The sequence below is a fragment of the Calonectris borealis genome, chromosome 2, assembly GCF_964195595.1.
Source record: "Calonectris borealis chromosome 2, bCalBor7.hap1.2, whole genome shotgun sequence".
In the NCBI taxonomy this organism is placed as follows: domain Eukaryota; kingdom Metazoa; phylum Chordata; class Aves; order Procellariiformes; family Procellariidae; genus Calonectris; species Calonectris borealis.
In genome coordinates, this window is record NC_134313.1 from 73,240,711 (window position 1) to 73,267,769 (window position 27,059).

The 27,059-nt window shown below is 40.7% G+C and overlaps 1 protein-coding gene across 1 annotated transcript in view; it reads left to right on the forward strand.

The window, feature by feature from the left end:
• The window catches only part of MOCOS (molybdenum cofactor sulfurase), a 228,043-nt gene that overhangs the window by 84,929 nt on the left and 116,055 nt on the right, over nt 1-27,059 (forward strand). The window contains exon 4 of the mRNA XM_075142346.1: nt 3,307-3,948. Coding sequence (XP_074998447.1) covers nt 3,307-3,948 — 642 coding nt within the window. The remainder of the gene's footprint in view (nt 1-3,306; nt 3,949-27,059) is intronic.

The following is a 27,059-nucleotide window of genomic DNA, read 5'->3' on the forward strand; positions in this document are numbered from 1 at the left end:
AAGAGGCTGACTGGGGAAGAGAGCAGAGAAAGCATAGAAAATAGAAGACGAGCAGCTTGATAAGTCTTCAGCATGCTTTTTGTTGCTGCTCATCAGCTTGCTCTTATGAAGAGACGTTACATATTAAGAATTTGCCTCTTCACCTAGCTTTTTAACTCAAAAGATATTCTGTGTGTGCACATACATGTGAATATGTCTAGTGCTCACAGAGGTAAAAACATAGAAAGCTTGATACTTTGGTGGTGTTGATTTTTTTCTTGGAATTGTACAACCTTTTTATAATTTGTGTTTACATCAGTGCAATGATTCCAAGATCTATCCAATATGACTGTAGTGCATACAAAAATAAGCCATGTACAAAATTATGTCCATAACCACAAAGACATGGCCACCTTACTAACCCACCTTCTGCAGTTCCTTTCCCCTAGAAACAAGAGTCGAATGCTATCCCGCCCTCTCCTTGAAGAAGAAGTTAGGATTCTTGCTTGCTTTGCTTCCCACCTTTTCTATACCTAGGTGAATGCAAGGAAAGGAGAATGAAGGCAGAATGATGTCAGGACTGAAATTCAGGGCATGGCTCTGAGTGGCAACCCTACAACTAGCTTAACTTCAGCAGAGGCTGCTGCCTGGGTGGAGGGTTTCAGGTTCCTTCAGTCAGGTGTCCTATACCACCCACACAGGCGTGCTTCAAGCTGTAATGCAGGTGGTGGTGGGAAAGGCTGTGCAGCTTACTGCAGGAGAGGGGGGAGTGGATGTGATTCAGTGACCAGAAAGAGCAGGTCATAGTGATGAATGAGGCAGGCTGTCAGTTCAATACCTGGATCCAAAAACTTCGGTGATTGTCCCTGTCTTCATCCCTAACATGGTTTCTAAAGTCTAGTGGAGAAGTTTGGTTTCTCTGAACACAGTCTTTAAAAATTACGTCCTGAGCTGTGACTGCTTGCAGCAACTATCCCCTGGCAGATCCATTTCAGAAAGATCCTTATGAATTCTTTCAAACGGTTTCTCAGAACGTTTAAAGCTTAAATCCATGACCTGCTGATGTCCTTCATAAAAGCTGAAATTCTTTCTTCGTTTCCAGAAGACATAAAATACCTACCAATTGCGTCAGATTTCAAAAGTTCTGAAGAAACTCAAGACTCATTTGGGCCTATGAATCCATTTGCTGCATCCTGTACTTCCCAGTACAATAAGACTTTCCTTCAATCGAGAAACGTATTAATAGTATCATTTCAGTGGGCCTTTGCGGGGTGTTTTTTAGTCCTAATCATCCAAGTGATTGCAACTGTTTCTTTTCCAGTGTTTAATCTTTGATTACTGCACCCTACGCATACCCCAGTTCTACCACCTTTGGCCTGTAGGATTTGTGTTTCAGCCTGGACACGTTAAACTTTAAGGCATTTCTCGCTCCTGTCCTATGGTTCAGGAAAATTTAGCTTGAATTTGTCACGTAATCTTTTGAACAACTTACATTTAAATGCAACTATGTCTTCAGTTTCTGCCTGTTCTAGTAAGGGAATCTCCTCTTATATAAAGCGTGCAAACTTTTAATGATACACATTGAGAACCAGAGTTCATAGACTCTCCAAATGCTGGTTTGTACTTTGGAGTTACACAGATCAGAATGCCAGCTGCTTGGAGAGCACTGATACGTTGTTGTGCTGCTCACAAAAACGCTGTGCAGCAGGAGAGATGCACTGAGAAACCCTGTTACATCTTACTTTCCCTCACAACCAGACAGCATTGCTGAGCAGCAACATTTATGCTCTGGTTCAATTTTGTTTGCTCTGCTTCATGCACTGAAGCTGATGTCTCTTAGGTGGTTGTTACATATCCTGTTAATATTAGTAGGAGTTTTATAAAAGTGTCCTGGTTCCGGCTGGAACAGAGTTAACTTTCTTCTTGGGGGGTGTGCTGTGTTTTGGGTTTGGTATGAGAGGAGCACTGATGGCCCATTGATGCTTTGGTTGTTGCTGGGTGGTGCTTGCAGCAGGGACTTTTGGTTTCTCCTTTCGGCCTCCCATGCCCTGCCAAGTGCAGGGGAAGCTCTGGGAGGGGGGAGCACAGCCAGGGTGGTTGACCCAGCTGGCCAGTGGGGTATTCTATACCATGTGACGTCATGCTCAGTATAAAAACGGGGGGGGCTCGCCCTTTGTTCATGACACGCGGTCAGTGGTCGGTGAGCAGTTGCATTGTGCATTGCCTGCTTTGTATATTCTGCTATTGTTGTTATCATTGTTATTATTACTGTTCTACTTCATTTTATTTCAATTATTAAACTGTTTTTATCTCAACCCGTGAGTTTTCCTACTTGTGCCCTCCCGATTATCTCCCCCATCCCACTGGAGGGGGGCAGCGAACGAGTGGCTGCGTGGGGTTTAGTTGCTGGCTGGGGTTAAACCACGACAAAAAGTTAATTCAGAGAAAGTTCGCCAGGTGAAAAAGGTAAGAAAGATGACTTCACTGAAGCTGTCCCGCAGCCTCTGAAAAGACCCATCTTGCACACTGCAAAACTGTAATAGATGCACAAGCTAGCATGAATGCTAAAAGGTGCATTAGATGATGTTCACAAAAGGTAGTTTAGAGACAACGAGGTGCTGTCCAGGCATCAATGAGTGTAGTGTAGATGTGTCTCAAGAGACTGGCTTGCTTAAGTTTTCATAGTCTGGCTCATTGGAAGACATTAGGTTGCTTCTAGTGTAGGCTATCTTTGCAGACTACAGAGATTACAGCCTTATGTGCATAAGGCACGTAGGAAGTATATATTGCTTCTTGCTGTCTTCTGTTTCTGTTGTTAATAATATAAGCAAGGAGCAAAGCTGTATGCTAAGGTTTCCCTATTGAATCCTGTGTCCCTTAATTGGGATGCCCAGTATTTAAATAGATTTTTTTTTAACTGAAAAATATTCTGTCTGCTCCAAATACTTTGTAAACTAAAAACCCTAATAGTTTGCAAATAAAACTGGGCTCTCTCTAGGACAGTGTAATTTTAATCATATGCAGGCTTGATTCTGATCCCACTGGGGGACCAGACTGGCCACTCTATTCAGAGCCAGGCAGAATTGACTTCAATCCTTAAAATCACAGCCACGTTCACTGCAGCATTTGGAAAGAGTCTCTTGTGGGCAAAATGATTCAGGTTACACTTGTTGAAGTTTATTGTGCTATTTGGCAAAACGTGTCTACTTCTATTCATATCAGGTGTCAGAGTAGAAGGATTTATGCTGAGGAAAAACAAAATATATCACACAGCAATAAAATAGAAAAATCAGAAAATAACTGGATCTTTTTTTTTCCATTTTTCAGAATATTGCAACACTTTCACACTACTGCTGAAGATTACACCATCATTTTCACATCTGGATGCACAGCTGCACTTAAACTGGTAGCAGAAGCATTCCCTTGGATACCTGAAGGCACAAAGCAACCCAGCAGTCGATTTTGTTACCTAACTGACAGCCACACATCTGTGGTGGGTATGAGGGCGATAACTGCCTCAATGAATGTCTTGTCTGTTCCAATAAAACAAAAGGAAATCTTGTTATCAGAAAAAAACAGGTTACCAGCTGAAGAACAAAACTGCACAACACCTCATCTTTTCTCTTATCCAGCTCAAAGCAATTTTTCTGGTACCAAATATCCCCTTTCATGGATACAAGACATAAAATCTGGAAAACTCCACCCCGTCAAAATACCAGGAAAGTGGTTTGTTCTACTAGATGCAGCTTCGTATGTGAGCACTTCTCCATTAGACTTGGGAGTTCACCAAGCTGATTTTATTCCCATCTCATTCTATAAAATCTTTGGATTCCCAACTGGTTTAGGAGCGTTATTGGTAAACAACCGGATTGCCCCCCTCTTGAGGAAAACCTATTTTGGAGGTGGAACTGCAGCTGCCTACCTCGCAGGAGAGGATTTTTATTTCCCAAGGAAATCTATAGCAGAAAGGTAAGGGTTTGTTTAATAAAACAGGGTTTTTTGCTGTTACAGACAAATGTCTTAGGGTTGGTGCATACACTGGGCTGCGACACCTGTGCTTCTTTATGCAGTTGGATAGGTATTTCACATCTAACTCTGTTTTCTTCTTAGTATTCTTTTTTCCTATCTAAAAAACATAACCTGAAATATCTACCTTCCTTCCCTGATGTAGTTTGTCACAACTGGTAAAAATGTAAGGCTTCATTCAGTGACATAAAGGTCAGTCCATGCATTTTTAAATTTATATTTAAGGTACTTCAGTGGAACCCTGATTTGTTTTAGAAGCTCTGCACCTGGAGCAGCCAGGCCAAGGTTGATCACACAGTATAATGACCCTCAGTGAAATTGGAAAGTAAGATCCGTGTATTTCACTGGAGAGGTGGCATGCTTTAGTCTCAAGAGAAGCTTTATCAGAATAACACATGCAGCAAGATAAATTGCCTAGGACAAATATTTGTAGCGCTCTTATTCCCTGTCTGAGGTTCTGGAGAAGCTGTGAAGCTCTCCTACAGAAAATAGAGGACACCTAAAGGAGGTCAAACATACACACATAAGGAAACTCAAGGCAATGGATAAGCTTCCCCAGTCCCTTAACACATTGAAATACCACTCTTAGGGATGCTTGGTCTCCCTGCCTCTCTCCCTCATGCCAGCAACAGCTTACATAAATGCAGTAAAGAGTCTTCCTTCCTGTCTCACATCCATTACATCTGCACAAAGGAAATGCTTGAGATCAGCATTTAATATTAAATTATAGTTCTTGGGAGAGGCTAGAGGTGAAAAGGAGAAATAATAAAAAAAGCCATTCATGCCTTGCATTTGTTCATGGATGTGTATTCAGCAGCACAATGTCCTGCATCTCCCATGATGTAAATGTCTAACCTTTCACTGTACATGTAGTAATGCATAATGATGCTTCATGTGTGTGCACCTCTTCTAGGTGTGTGCTCTGAGTGCTGCTGTGGGGTTTTGATTCTGGGCTGGTAAACGCAGAGGCTGGCAGCATTAGCCTGGCTTTCTTGCCGTACGAGGCCATGCATTATTTCTGAAACGGAAATTGGTATGGTGAACGTCCAGTTAATCTTCTAATTTAGAAATAAAAACAACAGGGAAACATTGGCGTTCTGACCTCTGTTTCTGGTTTTTCAAACCAAAAAGGCTTTGAAGTGTAGCACTCACTGAAAGTCAGGATGAAAGGGCATAAAAATCATGGGATTAGGGTGCTCCTGCGTCACCTGCAAGCCAAGCAGAAAACCTGCTTTAATTTGAACGGAGCAGGCTCTAATTTCTGAGTGGCTTTTCTAGAGGTAATTGAAACACAACTCCTGAGATTGCCCAGTGGATAAAAATATCTGAAATGCATTTTAGATCTCAATTCTGCTTTTATACTTTTTTTAATTAAGAGGGGAAAGGTACGTGGGAACCTTGAGGGGAGCTCTATCTCTGATATCTTTTTCAGGAGTTTTTGGAGGTTGACTAATTATAAGCCTTTCAGGTATTTAAGGCTCGCATTGCTTTCAGGGGCTTTTTTTATGGATCAGAAGGGCCTGCTTTCACCTTTTTCTACTACAGATTTATAAACAAAGGAATTTGTCCAATTTGATTTCTCAGTCAGGCTGGGTACAGAGTGTCTAATCTTGGTATGAGGGAACCTAACTCAAATAATCAAATTTGACAGCTGGATACCCAGGCATGTGATGCTATTTCCCATTATACACCAAAGTGTCACGCAGACAGTCTGAGTCATTGTACATAGGTAAATATTTACATTTGTCCTCATCTAATCCTTTGGTTATTATTTGAAAACCTAATATTTAAAAGTTCATGTTTAGAGCATTACTGATGCTATCCGTAATCCCTAGTGAACTGTGGAGACTTAAAGTCCTACCTGGAGAGGCTTGAAGTTTTCAAAGGTAGGTCAGCAATGAGGATAACCACTTTCTTGAAAAAATAAAAACAGCAGCATTGAAATTCTCAATCAATGTCCTCCAAGCTATTTTATCCAATTTTTTTTTTCTTTCAGATGTTACGGGTTTTTGTTTTGTTATGCTTTTAAAGTGTTTTCCTGATAATAAAATACAGAGACAGAGCAGTTAGGAACAGAACTACTACACTTCAAATGAAATGCCAGGCCACCGTGGCCAAAGCTAATATGATTACCTTATCTGAGGGCCATGTTTCCATTTCTTTGCTAGTGACTGAAACACCTGGGTCATTATTTCTCATATAAGCAGCAACTCTAGCCAGGTTTTATCCCTGCCAAATTGCAGTAAGGAGCCTCCATCCTTGGAGATATCCAAACCCAACTGGAGAAGGCCCTGAGCAACCTGCTCCAGCTGGATATGCTTTGGGCAGGAGGTTGGACTGGAGATCCCTAGGGGTCCTTTACAGCCTGTGTGTTTCTGTGATTGATTCTGCACACCTCTACAGAGCTCCATCTGCATTCTCTGTTTAGGCATGTCTTTGTGATTTCAAAAGGCTGATTTCTTAAAATTGTTTTTTAAAAAAAGCTTCTTTACAGTGCTGGATTAATATTGGTATTGAATACACTGAAACATGTCATTTCATGTGGTAATTCATAAGGAAACGTGAACTCTAACAAATACCATCGGAAAAGTGGATTAAAATATATGTATCTGAATACCGTTAGCAGAAGGTATTCCCCATCCACGCATAATCAAACTGCAGTGTACTAAGGAAATGGCTTTTTCTAAGTCAAGGTGAAACTTGAGTGGAGATTCATCTTTCCTTCCCAGGACTGTCAAAATGGTTACCTTTTGTCTTAATGGATACAGCTTTTGCTAGTGCTTCTTGTACTTTATTTTGTTGCTCTTCCTATATAAATTATTCTATCGCAACTCTTTTACATTCCTTTAATACCCTTAAATCACTTCCACGTTTTTCCATTTCATGGAAGTAGCAAGTCTTCCTATCTCAATTTTTAAAATCATGTTTATTGTATTTTCATCCTTGTATCAAACAGCTTGACAAATTATTATTATCATTCACAAATCTAGCCTCATTTCCCTTTTTTTTTCTGCACAGCATGAGATAATAAAATAATATGATTATGTATAGCAAGAATTCAGCGATAAAATATTCATCATCTGTCCTATTTTTCTTTTGTATCTGGGAGTGCTATTCAGAATCTGATCATCCTGGAATTTATGATTAAGGGAAAAGAAGCTGTTGTGTTATCTGTAAATTGGATATCTGCATCTTAGTCTACCAGTGTAAAATATCTAGTGCATTAGCTGTTGTGTGTTTTTCATTTCCAAATGCATTTTCAAAAGCTTTGGAAATCCAGATGGCATGACTTTGTCCCTGGTGAGTTTTAGTGGCTCTTGCCTCTGCTGCTTGAATGATTTGGCAGCCCCAAAGCAGCACCCACACTTTCGTAGTCTATGATGCATTGTACTTAACCAAAGCAGGTTTCTTTATTCTTGATGCTGTAGCTTTTTATTTGTGAGGTGATTCAGTGGCTGATATATATGACCTGCAGATAAAACCCTTAAGTTCTGCAGGGAATTTCCTAACTTAGGGCCCACCCGCATACTACGGTGGAGAGCTATGCTAGAGATCACTAGGACAACTCCGCGCATGCCTATGCAAGTATGTGTATAGTGACATGGTTTGGATCCTCAATTGCATGCTGAGTTTGTGCATGCTGAGGGGAAGGGAAGGAAGGAGTGGAAAATGGAGGCAGAAAGGTAGGAATGAGAGCTATCGCTAGGATCCCAAGAGCTGGAGCTGGAGACAAAATCCTGAGGCTGGGTGGTGGGTGTGGAGCAGCTCAAGAATCTCATGGGAAAAAGCTGGTCTTCGTGAAGGTGTCTCTTTAGCATTATTGCATGTTTCTGTCAGCATGGAAAGAAAGAATATAGTGACAGGTGCTGGTTTATTCTATAGAAACTCTTCATAGTGCTGAGAAATCACCTAAGGACTGGACTGTGTGTAGAAGAGCACAATACTTAATGCACATGCTCACCTTGTATGCCCATGTAGCGTGTGCCCATTGACTCCACACTCAATGGCTCTGTCTGTCTGCCCATGATTATTTTAACGTGGTAAGTGGGCTTAAGTATCACCCTGTTGACCAGTACTTTTTGTTCAAAGCATTTTGTTATGCTGCTTCCATGTTTTTGTGATGTTTAAAAATCTCCAAACAGGACCACTTATGGATGAATTTCCAAATCCGTAAAATTCCTGAACAAACATCCTTTCAAACAGCAGTGGTGACTTTCAGATGAGATACTTGGATAGTGATCTAACCTCTAATGGGCATTTGCACCCTGAGGCTGCCTTCTGCACCTGACAGAACTATTGAAGCCACTGACAGGGACTCGTAAGCCTGAACAGGCAACAAGAGGATGAGCAAGCCTCTTCCTTCTCCTCACCCCCCAGTGCCACCCCGTCATGCACAGATGAAAGGCCAGAGGCCATTGAGCAGAACTGTGTAGGACTCTGTCGTGGTTTAACCCCGGCCGGCAACTAAGCCCCACACAGGCACTCGCTCACTCCCCCCCGGTGGGATGGGGGAGAGAATCGGAAGGGTAAAAGTGAGAAAACTCGTGGGTTGAGATAAAGACAGTTTAATAAGGAAAGCAAAAGCCGCGCACGCAAGCAAAGCAAAACAAGGAATTCCTTCACTACTTCCCATCGGCAGGCAGGGGTTCAGCCATCTCCAGGAAAGCAGGGCTCCATCACATGTAATGGTTAGACAAAATTGGGAAGACAAACGCCGTCACTCCGAATGTTCCCCCCTTCCTTCTTCTTTCCCCAGCTTTGTATGCTGAGCATGACGTCATATGGTATGGAATATCCCTTTGGTCAGTTGGGGTCAGCTGTTACTCTTTCCTTTCTCTGCTGAAGTGAAAGTATCTGCTGGAAAGCTTCACGCAGTCTATCTTGTTGCTTCGCAGGATATCCAAGGTGGCAGTTGACATTTTCTGTGTTTTTCTGCCAGCCATCACTGCAGCCAGCCAGCTTCTTCAGTATTTGATGCAAAGGAAAGTTTTGCTTAATTTTTTTTCTAACTCCCACCATTAAGGAGGCATTCATATGTCATTTGCACTCTAATCCTCCAGGTGATTATTTTTTTCAATAGTGAAGTTGTTTCATTGCCCGAAAACTCAACATAGTCAGAGTAAACTGAAAATTGTAAATCAGTGAGCCAAACGGAATCCTGTGGGGATCACTTTTGATCTTGATGCACCATGGGATTCATCTTAAATTAGTGAATCTGGGATAAACAGAAAGCAGTGCCTCTGATAAATGCTTGTAGAGTGCAACCAAACTTAAAAACATGTTTGTGAACTTGGATTACTGGGCAGTCAACCAAAGAGAAGCAACAATGTAGGTAAAACTTTGGAGAGGCAATAATTGGCAGTGATGGCTTCCTATAGTCAGTCAGCCCCACCTCTATTCATTTGTACAACCCTTGGATGTCCTTGTCTATATTCTCAACCTCTTGCCTTGAAAACCCCTTTCAGTTTTGAAGACAGCCTTTATTCTTGAACTTTTGTTTGAGCAGCTGGTGTTGCATTTCTTTTTAGCTACACAGCTGGAGAAGATTGGTGGTTAGGGTCTTCCAGGTTAGAGCTTCCAGGTTAGGGTCTTCCAGCTTAGGTTCAGTGCTTCCCACAGAGGTTCAGACAGACACCTCCCAGAGTACAGTCAGCTGTAACTACCAGGCTCTTCCAGCAGAGATTTTGGAAAAAAAAGCGATCACCTTCTGCTCTACCCCTGAAGTGTCCGCTCCCATATTTTACAGAGTCCAGAGCCACAGAAGAAGGTGCTCTCCTAAGTAAGCTCTTTCCTATGTCCCAGGGAGAAATAAGATTTGAGCTGTGTTTTCATCCTCAGTGTTTCCTATTGCACAGTTGGGAAATCCCAGTCTGAAGTGGGTCACATATAGGACTTAAAGCTGTAAAAGCTAGGAATGAGCCAAAAAGATAGGTATCATATTGGTTAATGTCTAAATGTTTGGGTCTCTTGCAGCATGCAGTTACAGTGTACAAATTCCCAAACTACTTTTAATCAAACCAGTTCAGGTCCTCAATGCAATGTAGCCACAGTGCCACAGACACCCATGCCAGGCAATTTACAATGCCTCCGAGGAAGATACTACATTTAGGCACGCTGGAGTGTCTTTGTGCTAGGCTGCAATCTACAGTATGGAAATAAATACAGGGGGAGGTGTTTTTTTCAGGCAGGGGAGGTAGTGGATCTTGCACGCTTCTTAGCAATGTTCAGCAAAATAAAATTAATAAAAAACAGAAATGAAAAGAATTTTAAACTGTACTGTGGATTCTCTTACTTGGAAGTAGGCTGAACTAAACTAAGCACGTTTCTTCTTTCATTGCCAAGGTCTCACTGAAAGTCAGTAATAATCATGTGCCTAATGTAGTCACATGCCTAGTGCACAAGGCTCGTGTAAATCACATCAAGCATCAATCTGTATTGTAAAGTACGTCCATCCCAGTATATGACTAGCACCAAATTATTGACTTCTGAAATAAACCTTATAAATTGTTAGGGAGCTACAATGCATGTATTTTTAAATAAAAGAAAGAAATTTGGAGCTCATGATAAAATGCATTTTTCTTAAAATATAAAGTGTTTTGAGATGATAGCAAGAGAGAAAGGAATTCTGTTATATATCAGAACTTGATTTTGCCTTTGATCAAATACAGTAAAAATTCTGCCTAAACCAGGATGTATCTTTGCAGTCTTTGTGGCTAGCAAGTTGTCATGACATAGTTTTACCCTATGTTCTTATACTCAAATTTAGAATCAAACCTTTTCCCTAAGTCTTCTTCAAGAGGCTTTGTGAATTTCTAGCACCAACTATTGGGATTTTACAGCATTTGTTTTCTGGTGATAAATTTATTGTACGCTTTTTGTTGTGCTTTGTGGATTTTACATTTGTGATTGATTAACCTGTTTGATATATGAGGAAAAACAACAGTAACTTGTTTGGCAGAAAAATCACATTTTTTCTTCACCATTTGTACTGTGTACTAAGAATATCTTGGTATTAGCATGTAAAAGGGTGAGACTGGCTTTTTGACCCAGACGATATTTACAACATACAAGTCCTGTTCAGATAATGTTAAAGGATTGATTTACTTCAAAGTGCAGGAATTAAAGCTTTTGCTCTCTTTTTACCTCAGGCAGTTCTTAGGAACAGGAATTGCTGTAAATACTCCATGGTATAGTATATAATTAGTATAATGCTCTTTGTTTGACTCCTGAAGTCTTAGAGACAAAAGCATAAGCTAAGGCAGACATACGGAAGAGCTGTAAGGAGTATCAGAGGGTCAATTTAGATATTTAACGTTATTTTAACGTAGTTTTTATGTGCTCCAAATCCTCTGGCATGTGTGTGTGTGTGTTTTAAATACTTCCACAGTGATGCTGAAATTGTTCCGAGTTGGCTACTGAAAGTTTATTGGCTCCTTTGGAGTGAGTTTAATCTCGGTTTACGGAGTGCAGCCTGAGATGTGCAGAAAGCACCGAGCCCTGGCAGGAGCATGTGCTGCCTGCGGGCCTGGCCCTGCGTGGGGCACGTCCCTACGCCTCTCCAGAACCACCCAAGAAAGGATGAATCCTTCTCACATCTTCCCTCCTTCCTCAGGAAAGCAATTACTGTTTTTTCTAATCTTTGGAGGGGGGGCTTCCCTGCTCGTTCCTTGTGCTATAGTAGCTCTACTACCCAAGCAGGGGAAGAGTGGTAAGAAGGTCATCAGGGCAGGGAATGACCACGACAAGGGGTTTATTTTTTCCATTTTGGGATAGTTTTAAAGCATGAGATGATGTGAGTGGGAGAAAGGCATGAACTAATAGAAATGAGAAAAAGTAGAATGGAGATGACAAAAGCGGAGGAAAAGTTGAAGCAACACGTCTGTAAGGGTGGCAGCCCCGAGCCCTGAATGTGGTGATGCGAGGTTGCTGCTGCGAGTGTGGCAGCTCTGCGTGGGGAGAGGCATGTCTGCTCCTGGAGCTGACCCACCCACACAAGGGGGGGCTCTTTCTGGCCTTGGGAAGGGGTTTTCTTCATGAACCGTTAGCAACGGGCAGGGAAATTATAGAAATACGGCTCAATGTCTTTGTCTCTCCACGTGTCTCCGATCTGCGAATGGGTAGCAACGGCTCGTTGGAAGCTGTCACGAGTTTTGGGTCAGGGCCATTCCCGTCAGGACGTACCAAAGCTTCTGGCATGTCTTCTGCACGGGTGCTGCCACAGTGGGCTCCAAAGCAGTCATTGCAATCTGTGGTTTCCAGAGGTCTTTCTGTTTTCAGGAGTAAATGAGTCTGAACTGCAGGATACTACTGTGCACAGCTGCTGTACCGCCCAGACCCTCTGCAGCTGGGTGGACTTCGCACCACAGACTGAGACACTCGGGTCCCCATGTGAAGTTGGGGCTCACAGGCTTGCCTGCTCATGGCTGTGAAGATGAATTTTAATTTCCCATGTCTGGATGGGAGCTGAATCCCTTATGGCCCTCTCTGTCGCCAGGTAGAGCAAAGCAACCGGGGCCGTGAACCCCACGCCAGTCCATTTGCTAAGGCTGATGGTGAGCCGGTGCCCTTGCAAGCGCAGCTCCATGGCAGGCCGTGGGCGCCTCTCCAGAGACACACACCCAGGGAGCAAGGTTGTCTGGCTGCACAAACCCTGCATTTTGAACCATGTCGGTTTCAACAGTTTTGTCATTTTCCCGTTGAAACCTGTTGCATTGCAAAATCCCATCCAGCTCTGCTGCGCAGCTCCTTGCCCGGGGCTGAGTTTCGCACAGAACCGAGGTAAATCACAGAACCGAGGTAAATCAAGGATCATTTTGGATGCGTAGAGGAGAAGGTGTGGGGGGAGGAGAGCAGGCACCAGCCACCCAGGCCTCTCTGCAGGAACAGTGATGGGGAACAACTTTTAGACTTAGGAAAGAGTATTGAGTTGCGTTTTAAAACAGAGTAATGCAGAGCAATGAAAGCAGTGGGGAGGGGAATATTGGTGTCTATTCTCCAATTCAGAAAAGGACTGAAGCATATATATTTAAGTCAATCTCTGGTTCAGAAACTTCTCTGAACATTAATGGAGACTTCAGCCTGTAGTTTAAGTAGAATAGGTTTATGCTAATTGCAGTGCTGTATTTCTGTGTGGATCCTTTTGGAAGCAAAACTCTTAGGAAATACTTATTTTCTCCCTTTATAGTAGATCCTGTCCCCCTACTGTTTGTGTGGGTTTGGGTTATTCTTTTCGGTGGGCAGGGGGCAGAGAGAGGCATGGTGGAGTGCCTGGCAATTAAAATTACTGGCTGAATGCAATCCAAATTTAGTTGTTCCAAAATGGGATGGGGCTAGGTCATTTCCTGTAAAATTTTGTCCTTAATGCAAATAATCATTATACAATGAAAAAGTATACTCCTCTAATAGAAACTGATACTAAGTTTATGTCAGGAAATGCCTGACCACAAATGACGAAGCATCTCCTCTACTATAACACACTAATGTACTATAGTGTCATGAGTTGATGTTAACCGTTCTTGCTTACTTTTATTTGCCCTTTTCAGGAAGAAGGCACTAAAATCCGTGGTTTTCAGCCTGTTGTGCATGGATCCCTCGAGATCCATGAACTCACCCTAAAGGCTCCACAAAGGAGACTGACACACCTTCATATGTCATGTGGCAACCATATATGTGATGCTTCAAAACAGATCTTCACCTTCGCTGGATTTTTTTCTAGTCCAGTGACTTCCTTCCACTCAAAATCATGCTTCTAAAATCTTTTTTGAAAGGTGTTCTTGATCAGACTTATTCTTGTTAGTATCATCAGAGACGAGTCTTATCATGTAAGAGAAGGATATATGTTTGCAGTCTAAATAAAGTCGGAATACAAGAGAGCAAGCTGAAATGCCCATAAAGGTTTGCCTGTTAATAGCAGAAGACTCACAAAACCATCTTAAATTTAATGACTCAGATTATGTGACTTCTTATGTGATACCCGTATTATTTTACATTTTATTTATAGCTAAGCTATAGAGAGCTACTTTTTAAAAAAGTTTAGTGGTCACTGACTTCCTAGTGGGGAAAAACAGATACATAGAAACAGAGTAGTTTAAATGTTTAGATTCAGGCTAGTATTTGAAGATTACGAGTACAAGCACGGGTTTGTTTTTTTTTTCATCTTCTTACTAGTCAAATATATGCAAGAGTGCATCTGGCAGTTGTGCTCTTGGGAACCTGTGAAAGAAACATCTACAGGCTTCTCAAACAGATTTAATTCAGAAGAAAAAGGAAAATATTGATGCTCTTGAGAAAAAAAGGTTTTACAGTCTTTCTTGACTTTCACGTATAAGCAATGGTTTCCAAAACAGGAAATACTCAGATTTGATTAACACTTGGCTGTCACATTTCAGTCTGTTCATGTTCAATTAAAAAATTCAGAGGGATTCTGTAACATTATTATAATCTGCTTTTTCCATATCTAGGCATTTATATTATCAAATAACATCTGCTATGGCTTAATAACTGCGTCAAATGATTGTAATAGCTTTATTTTTGGTGAATTTAATGATAAAAAGTTTTAGACTTACAACAGGGAAAGTACTTATGCTGAAAGGATCTCCTATTTCATACTTTATGGCAGACATTTTGCAGTTATGTTTTCAGGTAGTTCTCTGAAGGGGCGCCTTTTTTTTTTTTTTTTTTTTGATTGCTGCTGATGCCAACAGTTTGTCAGTTCAGCAATATAGATTGCATGGATTTTCATCGTAACACCGTAACAACCACTGCTAAAAAGTGGTTAGTACAAATCTAACTCTTCTTATCACTCAGCTTGGCCTAAATTAGAGGTGTCTTGGTTGATCTTAAGTTAGCTACACTAATATATGACCAGTTTAAGTGAGAAAAATAGCACGCTGCTTTTGTCAGTGACAGATTTAGCATAGTCTGTCCTCTTGGGCAAAACAATAAATTAATTCTAAGTAACAGTAACCCAGTTAACCCTTCCTACAAAAGCAAATGTTGGGGGTTTTTTTTAAGTTTTTCTGCTGTCAGTATACAAATGAAGGCAGCTGCTTTGAAATCCTCATCAGTATTAAAGAAGGATGTTGTTCATGTCAGATTATGTTTAGGTCTTGTTTGTTGTGTACATACATTTTTCCTGTATTTCATCATGATGGGTTATTTTAGAAGGACTGTTTCAAAATAAAGAGCCAGAGTCATTGTTAGCCTTAGATTTTTTGACTTTGTCTTGAGAAAGATAAAAGATAAAATAAATCTTGCATGAGGTTTTATCAAATTAAACAAAGCATGTGTATACATATAAGAAATATAATCCTTCGCTGTGGAATACCAATATGTGGACACCAAGTTATCCCTAATCATCTTTTACTGATAATCATTTGTAACATTTTTCTAGTGTCATCTTGACTACTCGGTTCTAGTATAATTCAAATCACATCTCTGTGTGACAGAAATCTTTCAAAATAAGGTTTCGCACATCAGATGTTTACACATGAGACTGTTCTTTCTTTTAAAGAAATAAATTTCATGCTGATTTGACTGCCAGCATAATTTAGAAAGCACCAGTAATGCAGTGAGCATTTTGGGTCCAATGGTCTGAATATTAGAGCTTGGTTTGTATAAGATAAAGGTGCTGTATGTTGTTTTGTTGAGTATCATAAACTTAGCTGTGGCTCTGTCTTCTTTGGATATTGCACATCTGAGTAGGAAACAGTCCCCTCATATTTAGGCATTCACTGTTACAAGAACCACCTTTTAGAAGCACAGGAGCAGGCAATTCCACTGTGTCATAAGTCAAGCAAGCGGGGCAGAAGACCAGCTTGGCTGAACAGCGAACTCCGCATGGAACTCAAGAGGAAAAAGAAATTATATGATCTCTGGAAGCGAGGTCAGGCTTCGCAGCAAGATTACAGAGCTGTGGTTCGTATGCAGGGAGAACACACGACAGGCCAAAGCTCAATTAGAGTTGAAACTGGCTAGTGCTGTTTCAGATAACAAGGGCTTTTTTAAGTATGTTAATAGCAAGAGGATGTCTAAAGAAAACATTGGACCAATACTTGTTGAAGATGGTCATCTGACTAATAGGAATGAAGAAAAAGTGGAGGCATTCAATGCGTGTTTTGCCTCAGTCTTTATTAATACTGATAGACCTTGGGCTGCCTGGTCCCCCGAGACGGAGGACCACGAGTGTGGGAACAGTGACTTTCCGTTTGTGGACACTTGGGACACTGAAATTGTAAGGGAACAGCTGTATCAGCTGAATGTTTACAAGTCCATGGGGCCTGGTGGGATTCATCCCAGAGTACTGAGGAGCTAGCAGATGTTATGGCAGGACCCCTCTCGATCATCTACCAAAGGTCTTGGGAGTCTGGGGAGGTCCCTGCTGACTGGAATCTAGCCAGTGTTATTCCAATCTACAAGAAGGGTGTGAGGGAAGACCCTGGAAACTACAGACCTGTTAGTCTAACTTCAGTTCCTGGACAAATTATGGAGAAGATTATACTGGGTATTACTGAAAGGCATTTAAAGAACAATGCAATCATCAGGCACAGTCAACATGGGTTCACAAAGGGAAAGTCCTGTTTAACTAATTTGATATCCTGCTATGATAGGGTCACCCGCCTAGTGGATGAAGGGAAGGTGGTGGATGTAGTTCTGGATTTTAGTAAGGCTTTTGATACTGTCCCTTACAGTATCCTTCTGAACCAGTTGTCCAGCTGTGGGATGAGCGGATTTCACAGTGCGCTGGCTGAGGAACTGGCTGAAGGGCAGGGCTCAAAGGGTTGTAGTGAATGGGGCTACATCTGGCTAGTGACCGGTCACCAGCGGTGTTCCTCAGGGCTCAATTCTAGGGCCAGTTCTGTTCGATGTATTTATCATCTATCTGGATGCAGGAGTTGAATGCACCATTAGCAAGTTTGCTGATGATACCAAACTGGGAGGTGCTGTTGTCTCTCTTGAGGGACAAGAGGCCTTGCAGAGGGATCTAGATTGATTGGAGCATTGGGCTATGATTAATGGGATGAAATTTAACAAGTCAAAATGCCGGATTCTGCACCTAGGATGGAGTAACAACAGGCACAAGTATAAGTTGGGAGAGGAGTGGCTGGAGAGCAGCCCTGCAGAAAGGGATCTGGGGGTGCTGGTCAATAGCAGGCTCAATACGAGTCATCAGTGTGCCCTGGCAGCCCAGAGGGCAAACCGCATCCTGGGGTGCATCAAACACAGCATAACCAGCTGGTCAAGAGAGGTGGTTATCCCGCTGTATTCAGCATTGGTGCGGCCTCACCTTGAGTGCTGTGTGCAGTTCTGGGCCCCAAAATTTAAGAAGGATGTGAAGGGACTTGAATGTGTCCAGAGGAGGGCAACAAAGCTGGCGAAAGGGCTGGAAGGCATGTCCTGTGAGGAGCGGCTGAGGACTTTGGGCTTGTCTAGTTTGGAGAAAAGGAGGCTGAGGGGTCACCTCATTGCTCTCTACAGCTTCCTGAGGAGGGGACGTGGAAAGGGAGGTGCTGAGCTCTTCTCCCAGGGATAGGACGCGTGGGAATGGTTCAAAGCTGTGCCAGGGGAGGTTTAGACTGGACATTAGGAAGCATTTCTTTACCGAGAGGGTGGTCAAACACTGGAACAGGCTTCCTAGAGAGGTGGTCGGTGCCCCAAGCCTGTCAGTGTTTAAGAGGCATTTGGACAATGCCCTTGATAACATGCTTTAACTTTTGTCAGCCCTGAATTGATCAGGCAGTTGGACTAGATGATCATTGTAGGTCCCTTCCAACTGAAATAGTCTAGTCTATTCTATTCTATTTCTGGATTTACATTGGTATAGCCGGAATAGGTGGACATCCTAAAAATCACCTTGCTTTCCATGAAGTAGAAATGCTCCTCTGAATTACCTGGATGTTTCTGGAAGTTTGTAGATGTCATATACAAAATCTGTCTTTTGGAAATTTGCTTTTTTATCCAAGATCAGATATTTACTCACAGTTATTTTAATACATACTCATCTTAAACCGTTCTTCCTATATGGAAAATCTTATTCTGCAGGGTCACATTGAATAATGATATAAGAATGTTGCTTGACAGAGATTCCTACCATTAATCTAATTAATTAGACATCACATTTTTTGGATGCAGTTTTTAGTTTCTGAAAACACATGGACATCTTTCTGAAGGTATTAAATATTCCGCAAATAGCTTCATCTTTCACTTCCTTTTCAAATATTATTTTCTGAAGTTGCCAGAATCTCTATTAAGTTTGACATCTTGCTCTTTCTGAAAAGTATTATTAAAGTCATTTGTTTGACTGCTGTTTCACTGAAGTGCAAATATTTCATGGGAAAGCATCACTTTACGTGACTTCGTAATGTAAAAGGCAGACGTCTTTCAGTCAAAATGGAATATTTGGTTGAAACGTCATAATTCTCCTTTAATTTTACATGTAACTTGTATTTTGTGTAAGTTTTAATATTTAGTCATATTTTCATGGTTAGCATAAAATATGCAATATTTACTAATAATTTCATACTGAAGCTGCTGTAGTGTTTGCAAGGTCAAAGTATTTTTTTCATTTTCCTGTCACCATAACTTTCAAGATTTCAAATATTTTTTTGTTGTGCTTACTTTAGGATGACCCTTTGCTAGCACAACACATGTGGCCCCAGAGACGTTGTACTCTGTTGTGCTAAAAGCCTAGCTAGAGCATTCGCAAGCTTTCAAAAACGTGACGCAGTAAATGAGAATAGCGTAAGCTCTTTGGGAGGAGAGTATCAGAACTGCTGTGAGGAGGCCTGTTGGCCCAATTCATCTCCTATCGGACTCAACAGGAGACCTTTGGTTACGTTCTACATGCCAAATTTAATCCCTTTTAATCATTTAAATCAATTTTAAAAATACATGAATTCTCATTGATCATCTAGACATTTCTAGTTGATTTTCCTAGATTGCTGCAGAATTGGGGATGAGCAGGAAAACCACCTCTCCAATTGTTCCTAAGAATTACACCCGTGGCATTTAATTAATGTGATGATTAAATTAGATCAACGAAAAAAAGCAGGACCATGCACTTTAGTTGATGTTTTCTAAAGAATTTGGGATTTTATATATGTGAATATACATAAGGACACACGTAAGCAAGAAACCGTAGCTGATTTACCAGCTGACAGATAACTATGGAAAAATTCCTCCCTGCAAGCTTTGACTGCGTGTAAGTATACGTTCTAGAAGTAACAACTTCATGCAGCTGTAACTCTTCCTGTTCTCTGTTACCAAGTGGTGGGTTTACAATGAATTTTACACACAGAGATGCAAAGTGCAATTTTAAATTTTAATGCAGACTAAATGCTGTGGTGTGGCTAACCAGAACTTGATAAAGGACTTGGCATGCAAAATGTTTTAAATAACAGGATATAATGAAGCCAATTTTATCTTAATAACATGATTGCATTTCCAAGAAGGTTGAGCACCTTCATAATTTTCTTGTTTCTATTCTTTAACCTGTGTTGCTTATGTAAGTTCACAACAGAGCACAGGTAAACATTGTTAATGGAATTGATGTAAAACTTTAACTCCAGCCAAGAAGACATCTGAATGTGTTCAGCTTCTATACAAAATGTGAATCAAACTGTGCTATGCTTCTCTCGTTAAAGGAGAATGGTCTCCTAAGTTGTTAGTGTGCCAGTTTGTAGTAGATGTCCTAAGTATTTTCTGTAAATCCTTCTATTATGGAATAAAGTATGTGAAGATTAATGTCCACAGTGTGAACACACCTGCAGTCTTCATTTATATGAAATATGTATAGGAATGTAGATATATTCATTTTGTGTTCCCTAAAAATTTCTCTAATACCTGCATGCTGTTAACATTGTCACCAAATCCTTAATGTGATAGTATGCATACTTTAGTGGATGTGCTACCTTTTAAGATCAACTGTATGACATTTTCAGAAATTCAGATTATTTGACGAATCAAACTTAACAGTATAAATCCGGTTAAAGTATAGCAAATACGGGTTTTATTTCGGTTCTCCATGTGCAAGAAAATGTAAATTAACACATACTTCTCCCATGCAGGGAGTGCTGAATAAGTTCTCATTTAATCTCCCTTCCTGTCTGATGAACACAAATGCTTGGCAATCAGAACTGTGAGCCAAAGATAAAGGAAGATTTCTTATCCTAGCCTGGTTTATTTAAATCATGAGCTAAAGCAGGGAATGTGAATCTTGAAGAGATCATTTTGTAGTTAATGAAGCAGTTACAACAGCCAACGAGATCTACCTTCAGCTATTTAAATGGCCGCAGGAATGTTAAAAATTTATATGATCGTAAGAATTCTCAGCAGAACATCTTATTTAAGTAAACTTTTCTTATCTCTGCTGCTTTCCCAAGTTAAAGATTAATAATCCATTAATTTAACATTTCTGAAACTTTTTTCCCTCGGGTACACAAAGAATTTAAAAAGGAAAGCCCAACCGTCATTAAATACCGTGTGGGGTTCATTCAGATACTTTTTAATCTATAGTGGCATATTGAAAAGGTGTGAAAATTCTTGACAAGTCTGTCAAATTTGCTCTTGTGGGGGTGTCCTGAAGGGGTGGAGGAAGGGTAGTATTCGCTCACTATATTTATGTCCACAAATTGCACTGTCAACACATTTTCAAGGTGCAAATGACATGTATGAAAAGGAAAACTGTATACACACAAAGAAGGAGAGTATGCCACTAGTGAGTGGAATTTTTCATGGAATTACTGACCAAACAATATCTAAGCCATAGGGACGGATGCAGCATGTTGCATGACGAATATTTTTTCCTCAAACTTAAACTGAGAACTCTTTCTTCCTCCAAGCCTACTGGAGATTGAAGCCTGTAGCTAATATCCAGAGTAACAGAGACGTGGGACCCCATGCCTTGTGACAGGTTAATTTTCTGATTCCGCATGGTCCTGGGTGTAAGCCCTACCTTATATCCTTTGCCTTTGAATTCTGGCTGGCCGACCAGCATCTCAGGCAGTGACCTGGCAAACAGACTGATCAGTGTGCACCGTCAGAGGGTGAGCGATAGCTCCGATACTGTATTCCTAACTATTTCTAATTTTGCTGGCCTATTTGCCCTGCCTTGCTGTCAGCATGTCTGTAGACTTAACTGTACAGAAAGTAAAAATAGAAGCCATGTCTCCTCCTCAACCTTTTCTCTGGGCTGTGCTGAGGTGCGTATTGATTACAGCTACAGATTAAAGTTTAGAAAACATGGGAAGAACTTGGTATTACAGAAAACATCAGCATATCAGCTCAGTAAACTTGTAATGTCTCGACTGTTTTAGGGCTCCTTGTGATTCAAAAAGACTTTGAGTGATGCTGTCCTCAGATTAAATAATGTGGATCTAACTCCTTCTGTAATAATAGCTGATTAATCACTTAATTTCAAACTGATAACTTTCCAGGCACACACTGCTTTTTTGAAGTGTTAATACGAGATTATTTACGCTGTTCTTGTGCCCATTCAGTTTCCACTGAAAACCTAAATACATGACAAATTCTCTAATCCAAAGTTTTCATTTAGGGAAGAGGCCAAAACCCACCTGTTTTCATATCGCAAGAAGAGGAGTAGCAGCTTTTAAGCCTGCTTCTGCGGTCCAGGCTGTGCATGGTGCTGTACCTATAAGAGTTCAGCCAAATTCTTGCCCCTGAGACTCGGAGGACATGGGAGTTGTAGTCACAGTAGTCTAAAATACAAGTGAGGCAAGGCTTATAAGTTGCAGTAACCTAATTTATTGGACCAACCGCTACAGCTGGGAAATCTTTTTACCTCTCTTTATAAAACTTGCCTTACAAGGTTTAGGCACCATTAAATCAGGCAGCGTTTGCGGGTGCTCCACTGAAAATAAATAGACATCCAGACACTGTCTTCTGCTTCTTGCCCATTTCTCCTTAAGCCAAAACCAGAATTCTAACAAAGTTTAATTTCTAGGGTATAACCTTATTATAGGGATGAAATTCGGTTCTTAAATTAAAAACAAAGAACAGTATAACTTCATTTGTACTGGAACATATAGTTATCAATTGCAAAAGAGACTTTCTGGCTTCACATACCACAGTGATTTGACATCCCATGGTGATATAATTACTATATGCATTACAGATCTGCAGGAAAAAAAAGAAAGCAATGACAATTCCATTTGTCTGATTTCCATAGGGGAAAATCTGTTTGGCATCTGTTTCTGCTTGCAGAAAAAAAAGAAGAAAAAAAAGACTTTTCTGACAGTCTTTGCATGACATTAAGCTAAACTGCACAGTAAAACTAAGATAATCTCCTTTATAATATATCTTTGAATAAACCCTAATCCTAAAAGGAAGAAAAAAATACAGTTAGCAGTATCATTTTAGAACTATAGGGGTTTTTTTATTTCAATACACCTAGTGTAAGTGAACACTGTCTAAGTTAATGATTGATTTTTAGACAGCATCTTACACTCAAAGATGAACTTGATTCTGCAACCTCAGGCAACTAAAATTCAGTGAGGCAAGGTGTCTATTGTGTTCTCTATTTGTTTAATAATGCACATATCTAGACAGCCCCAATTAGGTTTGGAAGTCTGGGTCCCTGCTGGGTTTTCTTGCAGTCTCTGGGCAGATCCGAGAAGACAGTGTTACCTTGTACAATTTCCAACATTCTGTCGTAATATTTTTATTTCAATTACTTCCCTGATTGCGGGGAAAATATAGTCAACAAAGTGATAAAACCTTGAATCCTTTTCATCATGGCAATTTGATTACCATTTAAAATGAGATTTCTTTATGACTGAAAAGTTCAAAGTTTGTCTTTTCCCTTTTAGCATTGCCTTATAGCAGCATCCTAAGAGAATAAGACCTTCTTGGCATATATGAGATGCATCAGTAATAATCCTGTTTGCAGAAATCCCGCATTGGTAGAAAATGTTGACATTCAGACTAAAAACTAGTGACAGTTTTGCAGGCTGTTTTCATAAATTACATTTTTATGATCTTCCTTGTAAGATTATCCCAACGAAATGTTGACTCATTATTCTGTTTTCACTCCATTGTTTTTCTGATTTTGTTTTGCAATCCCCTGATTATACTTGACTCTTAAGAAAAGCTTTAGAGAATGCCCTGTGTTTGCAGTATGAATTACGATTGTGCCAGTGTGTATAACAATTACATTATAAATATTTCCTCAGCCATTTGATAAAGACTCAAATTAAGAAAAATAATTACCAGTACAATTACAATTATATATAATTACACTATATTCAATTTAGTTTATCTCTAACCTCCTCTTGCCACAATGTGTTCATTGTTGAAGAATGAGATTTTAGCTGACTGTGTTGGAAGTAAACATGGATTTTTCTGTCCTTTACGACATATTTTGCTTAAATGAAGAGTTTTATCAGCATGTTTTCTCACCGGAAAATAATGCAGTTTAGCTGGTTCAACTTCAAAACCAGCCTCCCAGATGAAGACTTTTTTTTCTAACATGGAGTTTATCTTCGGTTAGGTTAGAGAGACTGTTTGCTCCTAACGATGCTACTTCCTTCAATATAAATTATCTATACGTGGGCAAACATAGTTAATTTGTATTTATACAGTAAGAGAGATGTATGGCTGCTGGATTTTTTTCCTAATCCAGAAATTGGCTAAACACAGCAGACGCTTTCCCAGAGAAGCACAAAGTCTTCCAGAACATTGAGTGTCTCAGGACCCAGTGTCTCCGAGAGGGAGCGCTGCAAATTCTTGGCACTTATTTAGCATAAATGTTAGCCATGGGCTAATCAGTCTGTATCAAAACACCCCAGCTAAGACATGCTAGCTTGCTTTGTTTGCTTAGAGCAAGTATCTATGTACCTGCTATATTCAAGAACTGCACCTACACTGTCTTGTTTTGGAAGGATTCATCAGCCCTTTATAAAATGCAAAGGAGAACAAGTGATCTAGAAAAGAAAGGGCTGTTTATTTTGCATCTTACAAATTAAGAAATGCGCTGTGGTGCTCCATTGCTGCTCCTTCTGACCTGAAGTACTCAACAAGACCATGTTATCTGTTCACATGCCTCTCAAATGGTACACAGTTTTGCTGACCAGAAGGGGCTATGTACAGTATAGTCTGTATGGCAGTGTTGTTGTTTATCACGGATGTTATTTGGTATCTTCTTTATGTTGCCTTCAAATAGTCCCCTGATACTTTAAAGCAATCCTCGCATGTTAAACAGCCATGTTAATTGTGCTTTTCAGAGACTCTGAGACTAAATATTTTCTCTTTCTCTACTTGCTTTAGGGAATATTTGTCCTATTCCAGATGAAATCCTGATTTTAGACAGTCTCTCCGTGCAGCTTTGTGTCTTGGATGTACGTAATACTTATTACTTTCAGTTCTTTATTCAGTATGCAATCTGCTAGTGTACTTCTACTCCACAAAGGAGTAATAGCCTATGATTAAAAGAGATTCTTAGGATTTGAGAGATCTGGATCATCTTTCTTTTTCAAGTTCCATAAAATTTTTATTTGTTTGAATTTAGAATAAGTATCTTTGCTGTTTAACACAGTTTTTGAAAGTGGCTGCAGATCTTATTTCCCCAGCCTGTGTTAATCCAGCATTGACTTTAGTCTGAAATCCAACATTGACTTTAGTTGGCAGAACAGTAGCTATTCCCGGCACCTGAAAACAGAACCCATAATATCTCAAAATGGGAACCACAGCTCTTTTCTTTTTAAGCTCCAGTTTCACCTTCATAAAGCAGGAGAGCAGTTTTTATCTTCTGTATGTGGGCACTGCAAAAAGGTCAGTCAGAGCTGCACTGAGATTTGGTTTTAAATAGGTCACTATTTAGGAAAACATGCAAATGAAGATAATAAACTTACAGTTACATTTAGGTTAATGAACATTGCTTGTATTTCATTATCATCTCTTTATGGGAATGTCCATGGTAGGACACGAGGTATTAATTTCTAACCTGTTAACTGTAGTTAGCAGCATTGACCTGACCTACTGTGCAGAGTGGTGCAAGGTAGCTGCTGAGTTGAATGGTTGAACATGTTCCTGAGCAGGTGCTTGTGAGCAATGGTTTGGAAAGCGTCCAGTTTACTCTAATCAGGATGAACATTGAGGACATATCTCTCACAGGTATATAGGAAAGAAATTTGAAACTACTTAAGTCACGTTTCTCCACAACAATGGATGTGGAGATTTAGCTTGGTCATAAACTGAACCAAGTGCCACGTATCTGCCCGAAAGCAGGGAAGGAAGTCAAGGTGACTCCCGTAATATTAATGAAAACCCTAATTTTTTTTTTTTTTAAATTGAAAATAGTAGCTTCAGTCTTTTTCAGGAAAAAGTGCAAGCAAAGGCAACATAGCAGGTTGCTTGGCAGCTGTTGAGACCAAGGGAAAGTGCAAGATGTAAAGGACAGAGAACTTGCATATAGGCACCAGTACTCCGTAAGGACGTCCCATGATGGGAGTCAGCACTGTCCCTGCCAGTCTCTCCAGAAAACCCGTCAGGCACCACCTCCCTCTGTGGACACGGGTGCTATAAGCAGAAGCAAGCAGCACGATGCTCTTTCTCAGCCTACCTGCACAAACACTCTACTTGGCGACATCTACCTGCTAGTGTAGGGAGGAGGTGGGGGAGAAAGAGTCACAAATACTAATTACAGTCATAGAATCATAGAATCATAGAATCATACAGGTTGGAAAAGACCTCTAAGATCATCGTGTCCAACCGTCAACCCAACACACCATATCCACTAAACCATGTCCCTAAGGGCCTCATCTACACGTCTTATAAATACTTCCAGGGATGGTGACTCCACCACTTCCCTGGGCAGCCTGTTCCAAGGCCTGAGCACTCTTTCAGTAAAGAAATTTCTCCTAATGTCCAATCTAAACCTCCCTTGGCGCAACTTGAGGCCATTTCCTCTTGTCCTATCGCCAGTTACTTGGCAGAAGAGACCAACACCCACCTCACTACAACCTCCTTTCAGGTAGTTGTAGAGCGCGATGAGGTCTCCCCTCAGCCTCCTCTTCTCCAGGCTAAACAACCCCAGTTCCCTCAGCCGCTCCTCATAAGACTTGTGCTCCAGGCCCTTCACCAGCTTTGTTGCCCTCCTCTGGACACGCTCCAGCACCTCCATGTCCTTCTTGTAGTGAGGGGCCCAAAAGTGAACACAGGATTCGAGGTGCGGCCTCACCAGTGCCGAGTACAGGGGCACAATCACCTCCCTACTCCTGCTGGCCACACTATTCCTAATACAGACCGGGATGCCGTTGGCCTTCTTGGCCACCTGGGCACACTGCCGGCTCATGTTCAGCCGGCTGTCAACCAGCACCCCCAGGTCCTTTTCCTCCGGGCAGCTTTCCAGCAGCTTTCCTTGACAAATTTGCCTGTAGAGTTGCTGCTGCTAGCAGGGGTGTGATTAGAACAATTCAAACACTCTGGGGCTCACCTTTGAATTCGTAGCCAGACTCTCCAGGCCTGGGGCCAAGTACTTCTTTAGAGTCAAATTTTACCGAGATCTCTCTAGCTAATCAATATCCAACTCTATGGATAATCAATATTATCTTCAGTCCATTCCATCATTTGCAGTTGTTAATATGGTGACAAAAGGTGGTAAAAAATGCTGATTCTTTTTGCATAGCTTAAAATTTTCCAAGCTTTTTGTGATGACGGATGTGCCAATATCAGATGCTGTACCTCTCGAAAATCTTCCACTTACTTACCTCACTAATGTATTCTATTTTTCTCAAAAGAGCCTTTGAAATGGCTCCAGTGAGTTTGAACACCAGAATTTTAATAGGTGGTATGATAGCTAATTGAACAAAAATATTAGTCAAGTTCTATTAAATGTGGTATCTGCAGAACTGAATTCCAATAACAAATGTAGCTTTAAAAACTTTAGTAAATGCAAAACTGCATTAGGCAAAATGTTCTTGACACTGTATTATCAGGTATATCCTTTCTCCAAAAAATACACAATATTAGACACAAAATACCCTAAAAAGAGCTAGTTTGCTAGAGACTCTAAAACTTAGAGACTATGCTTGTTATGAAAA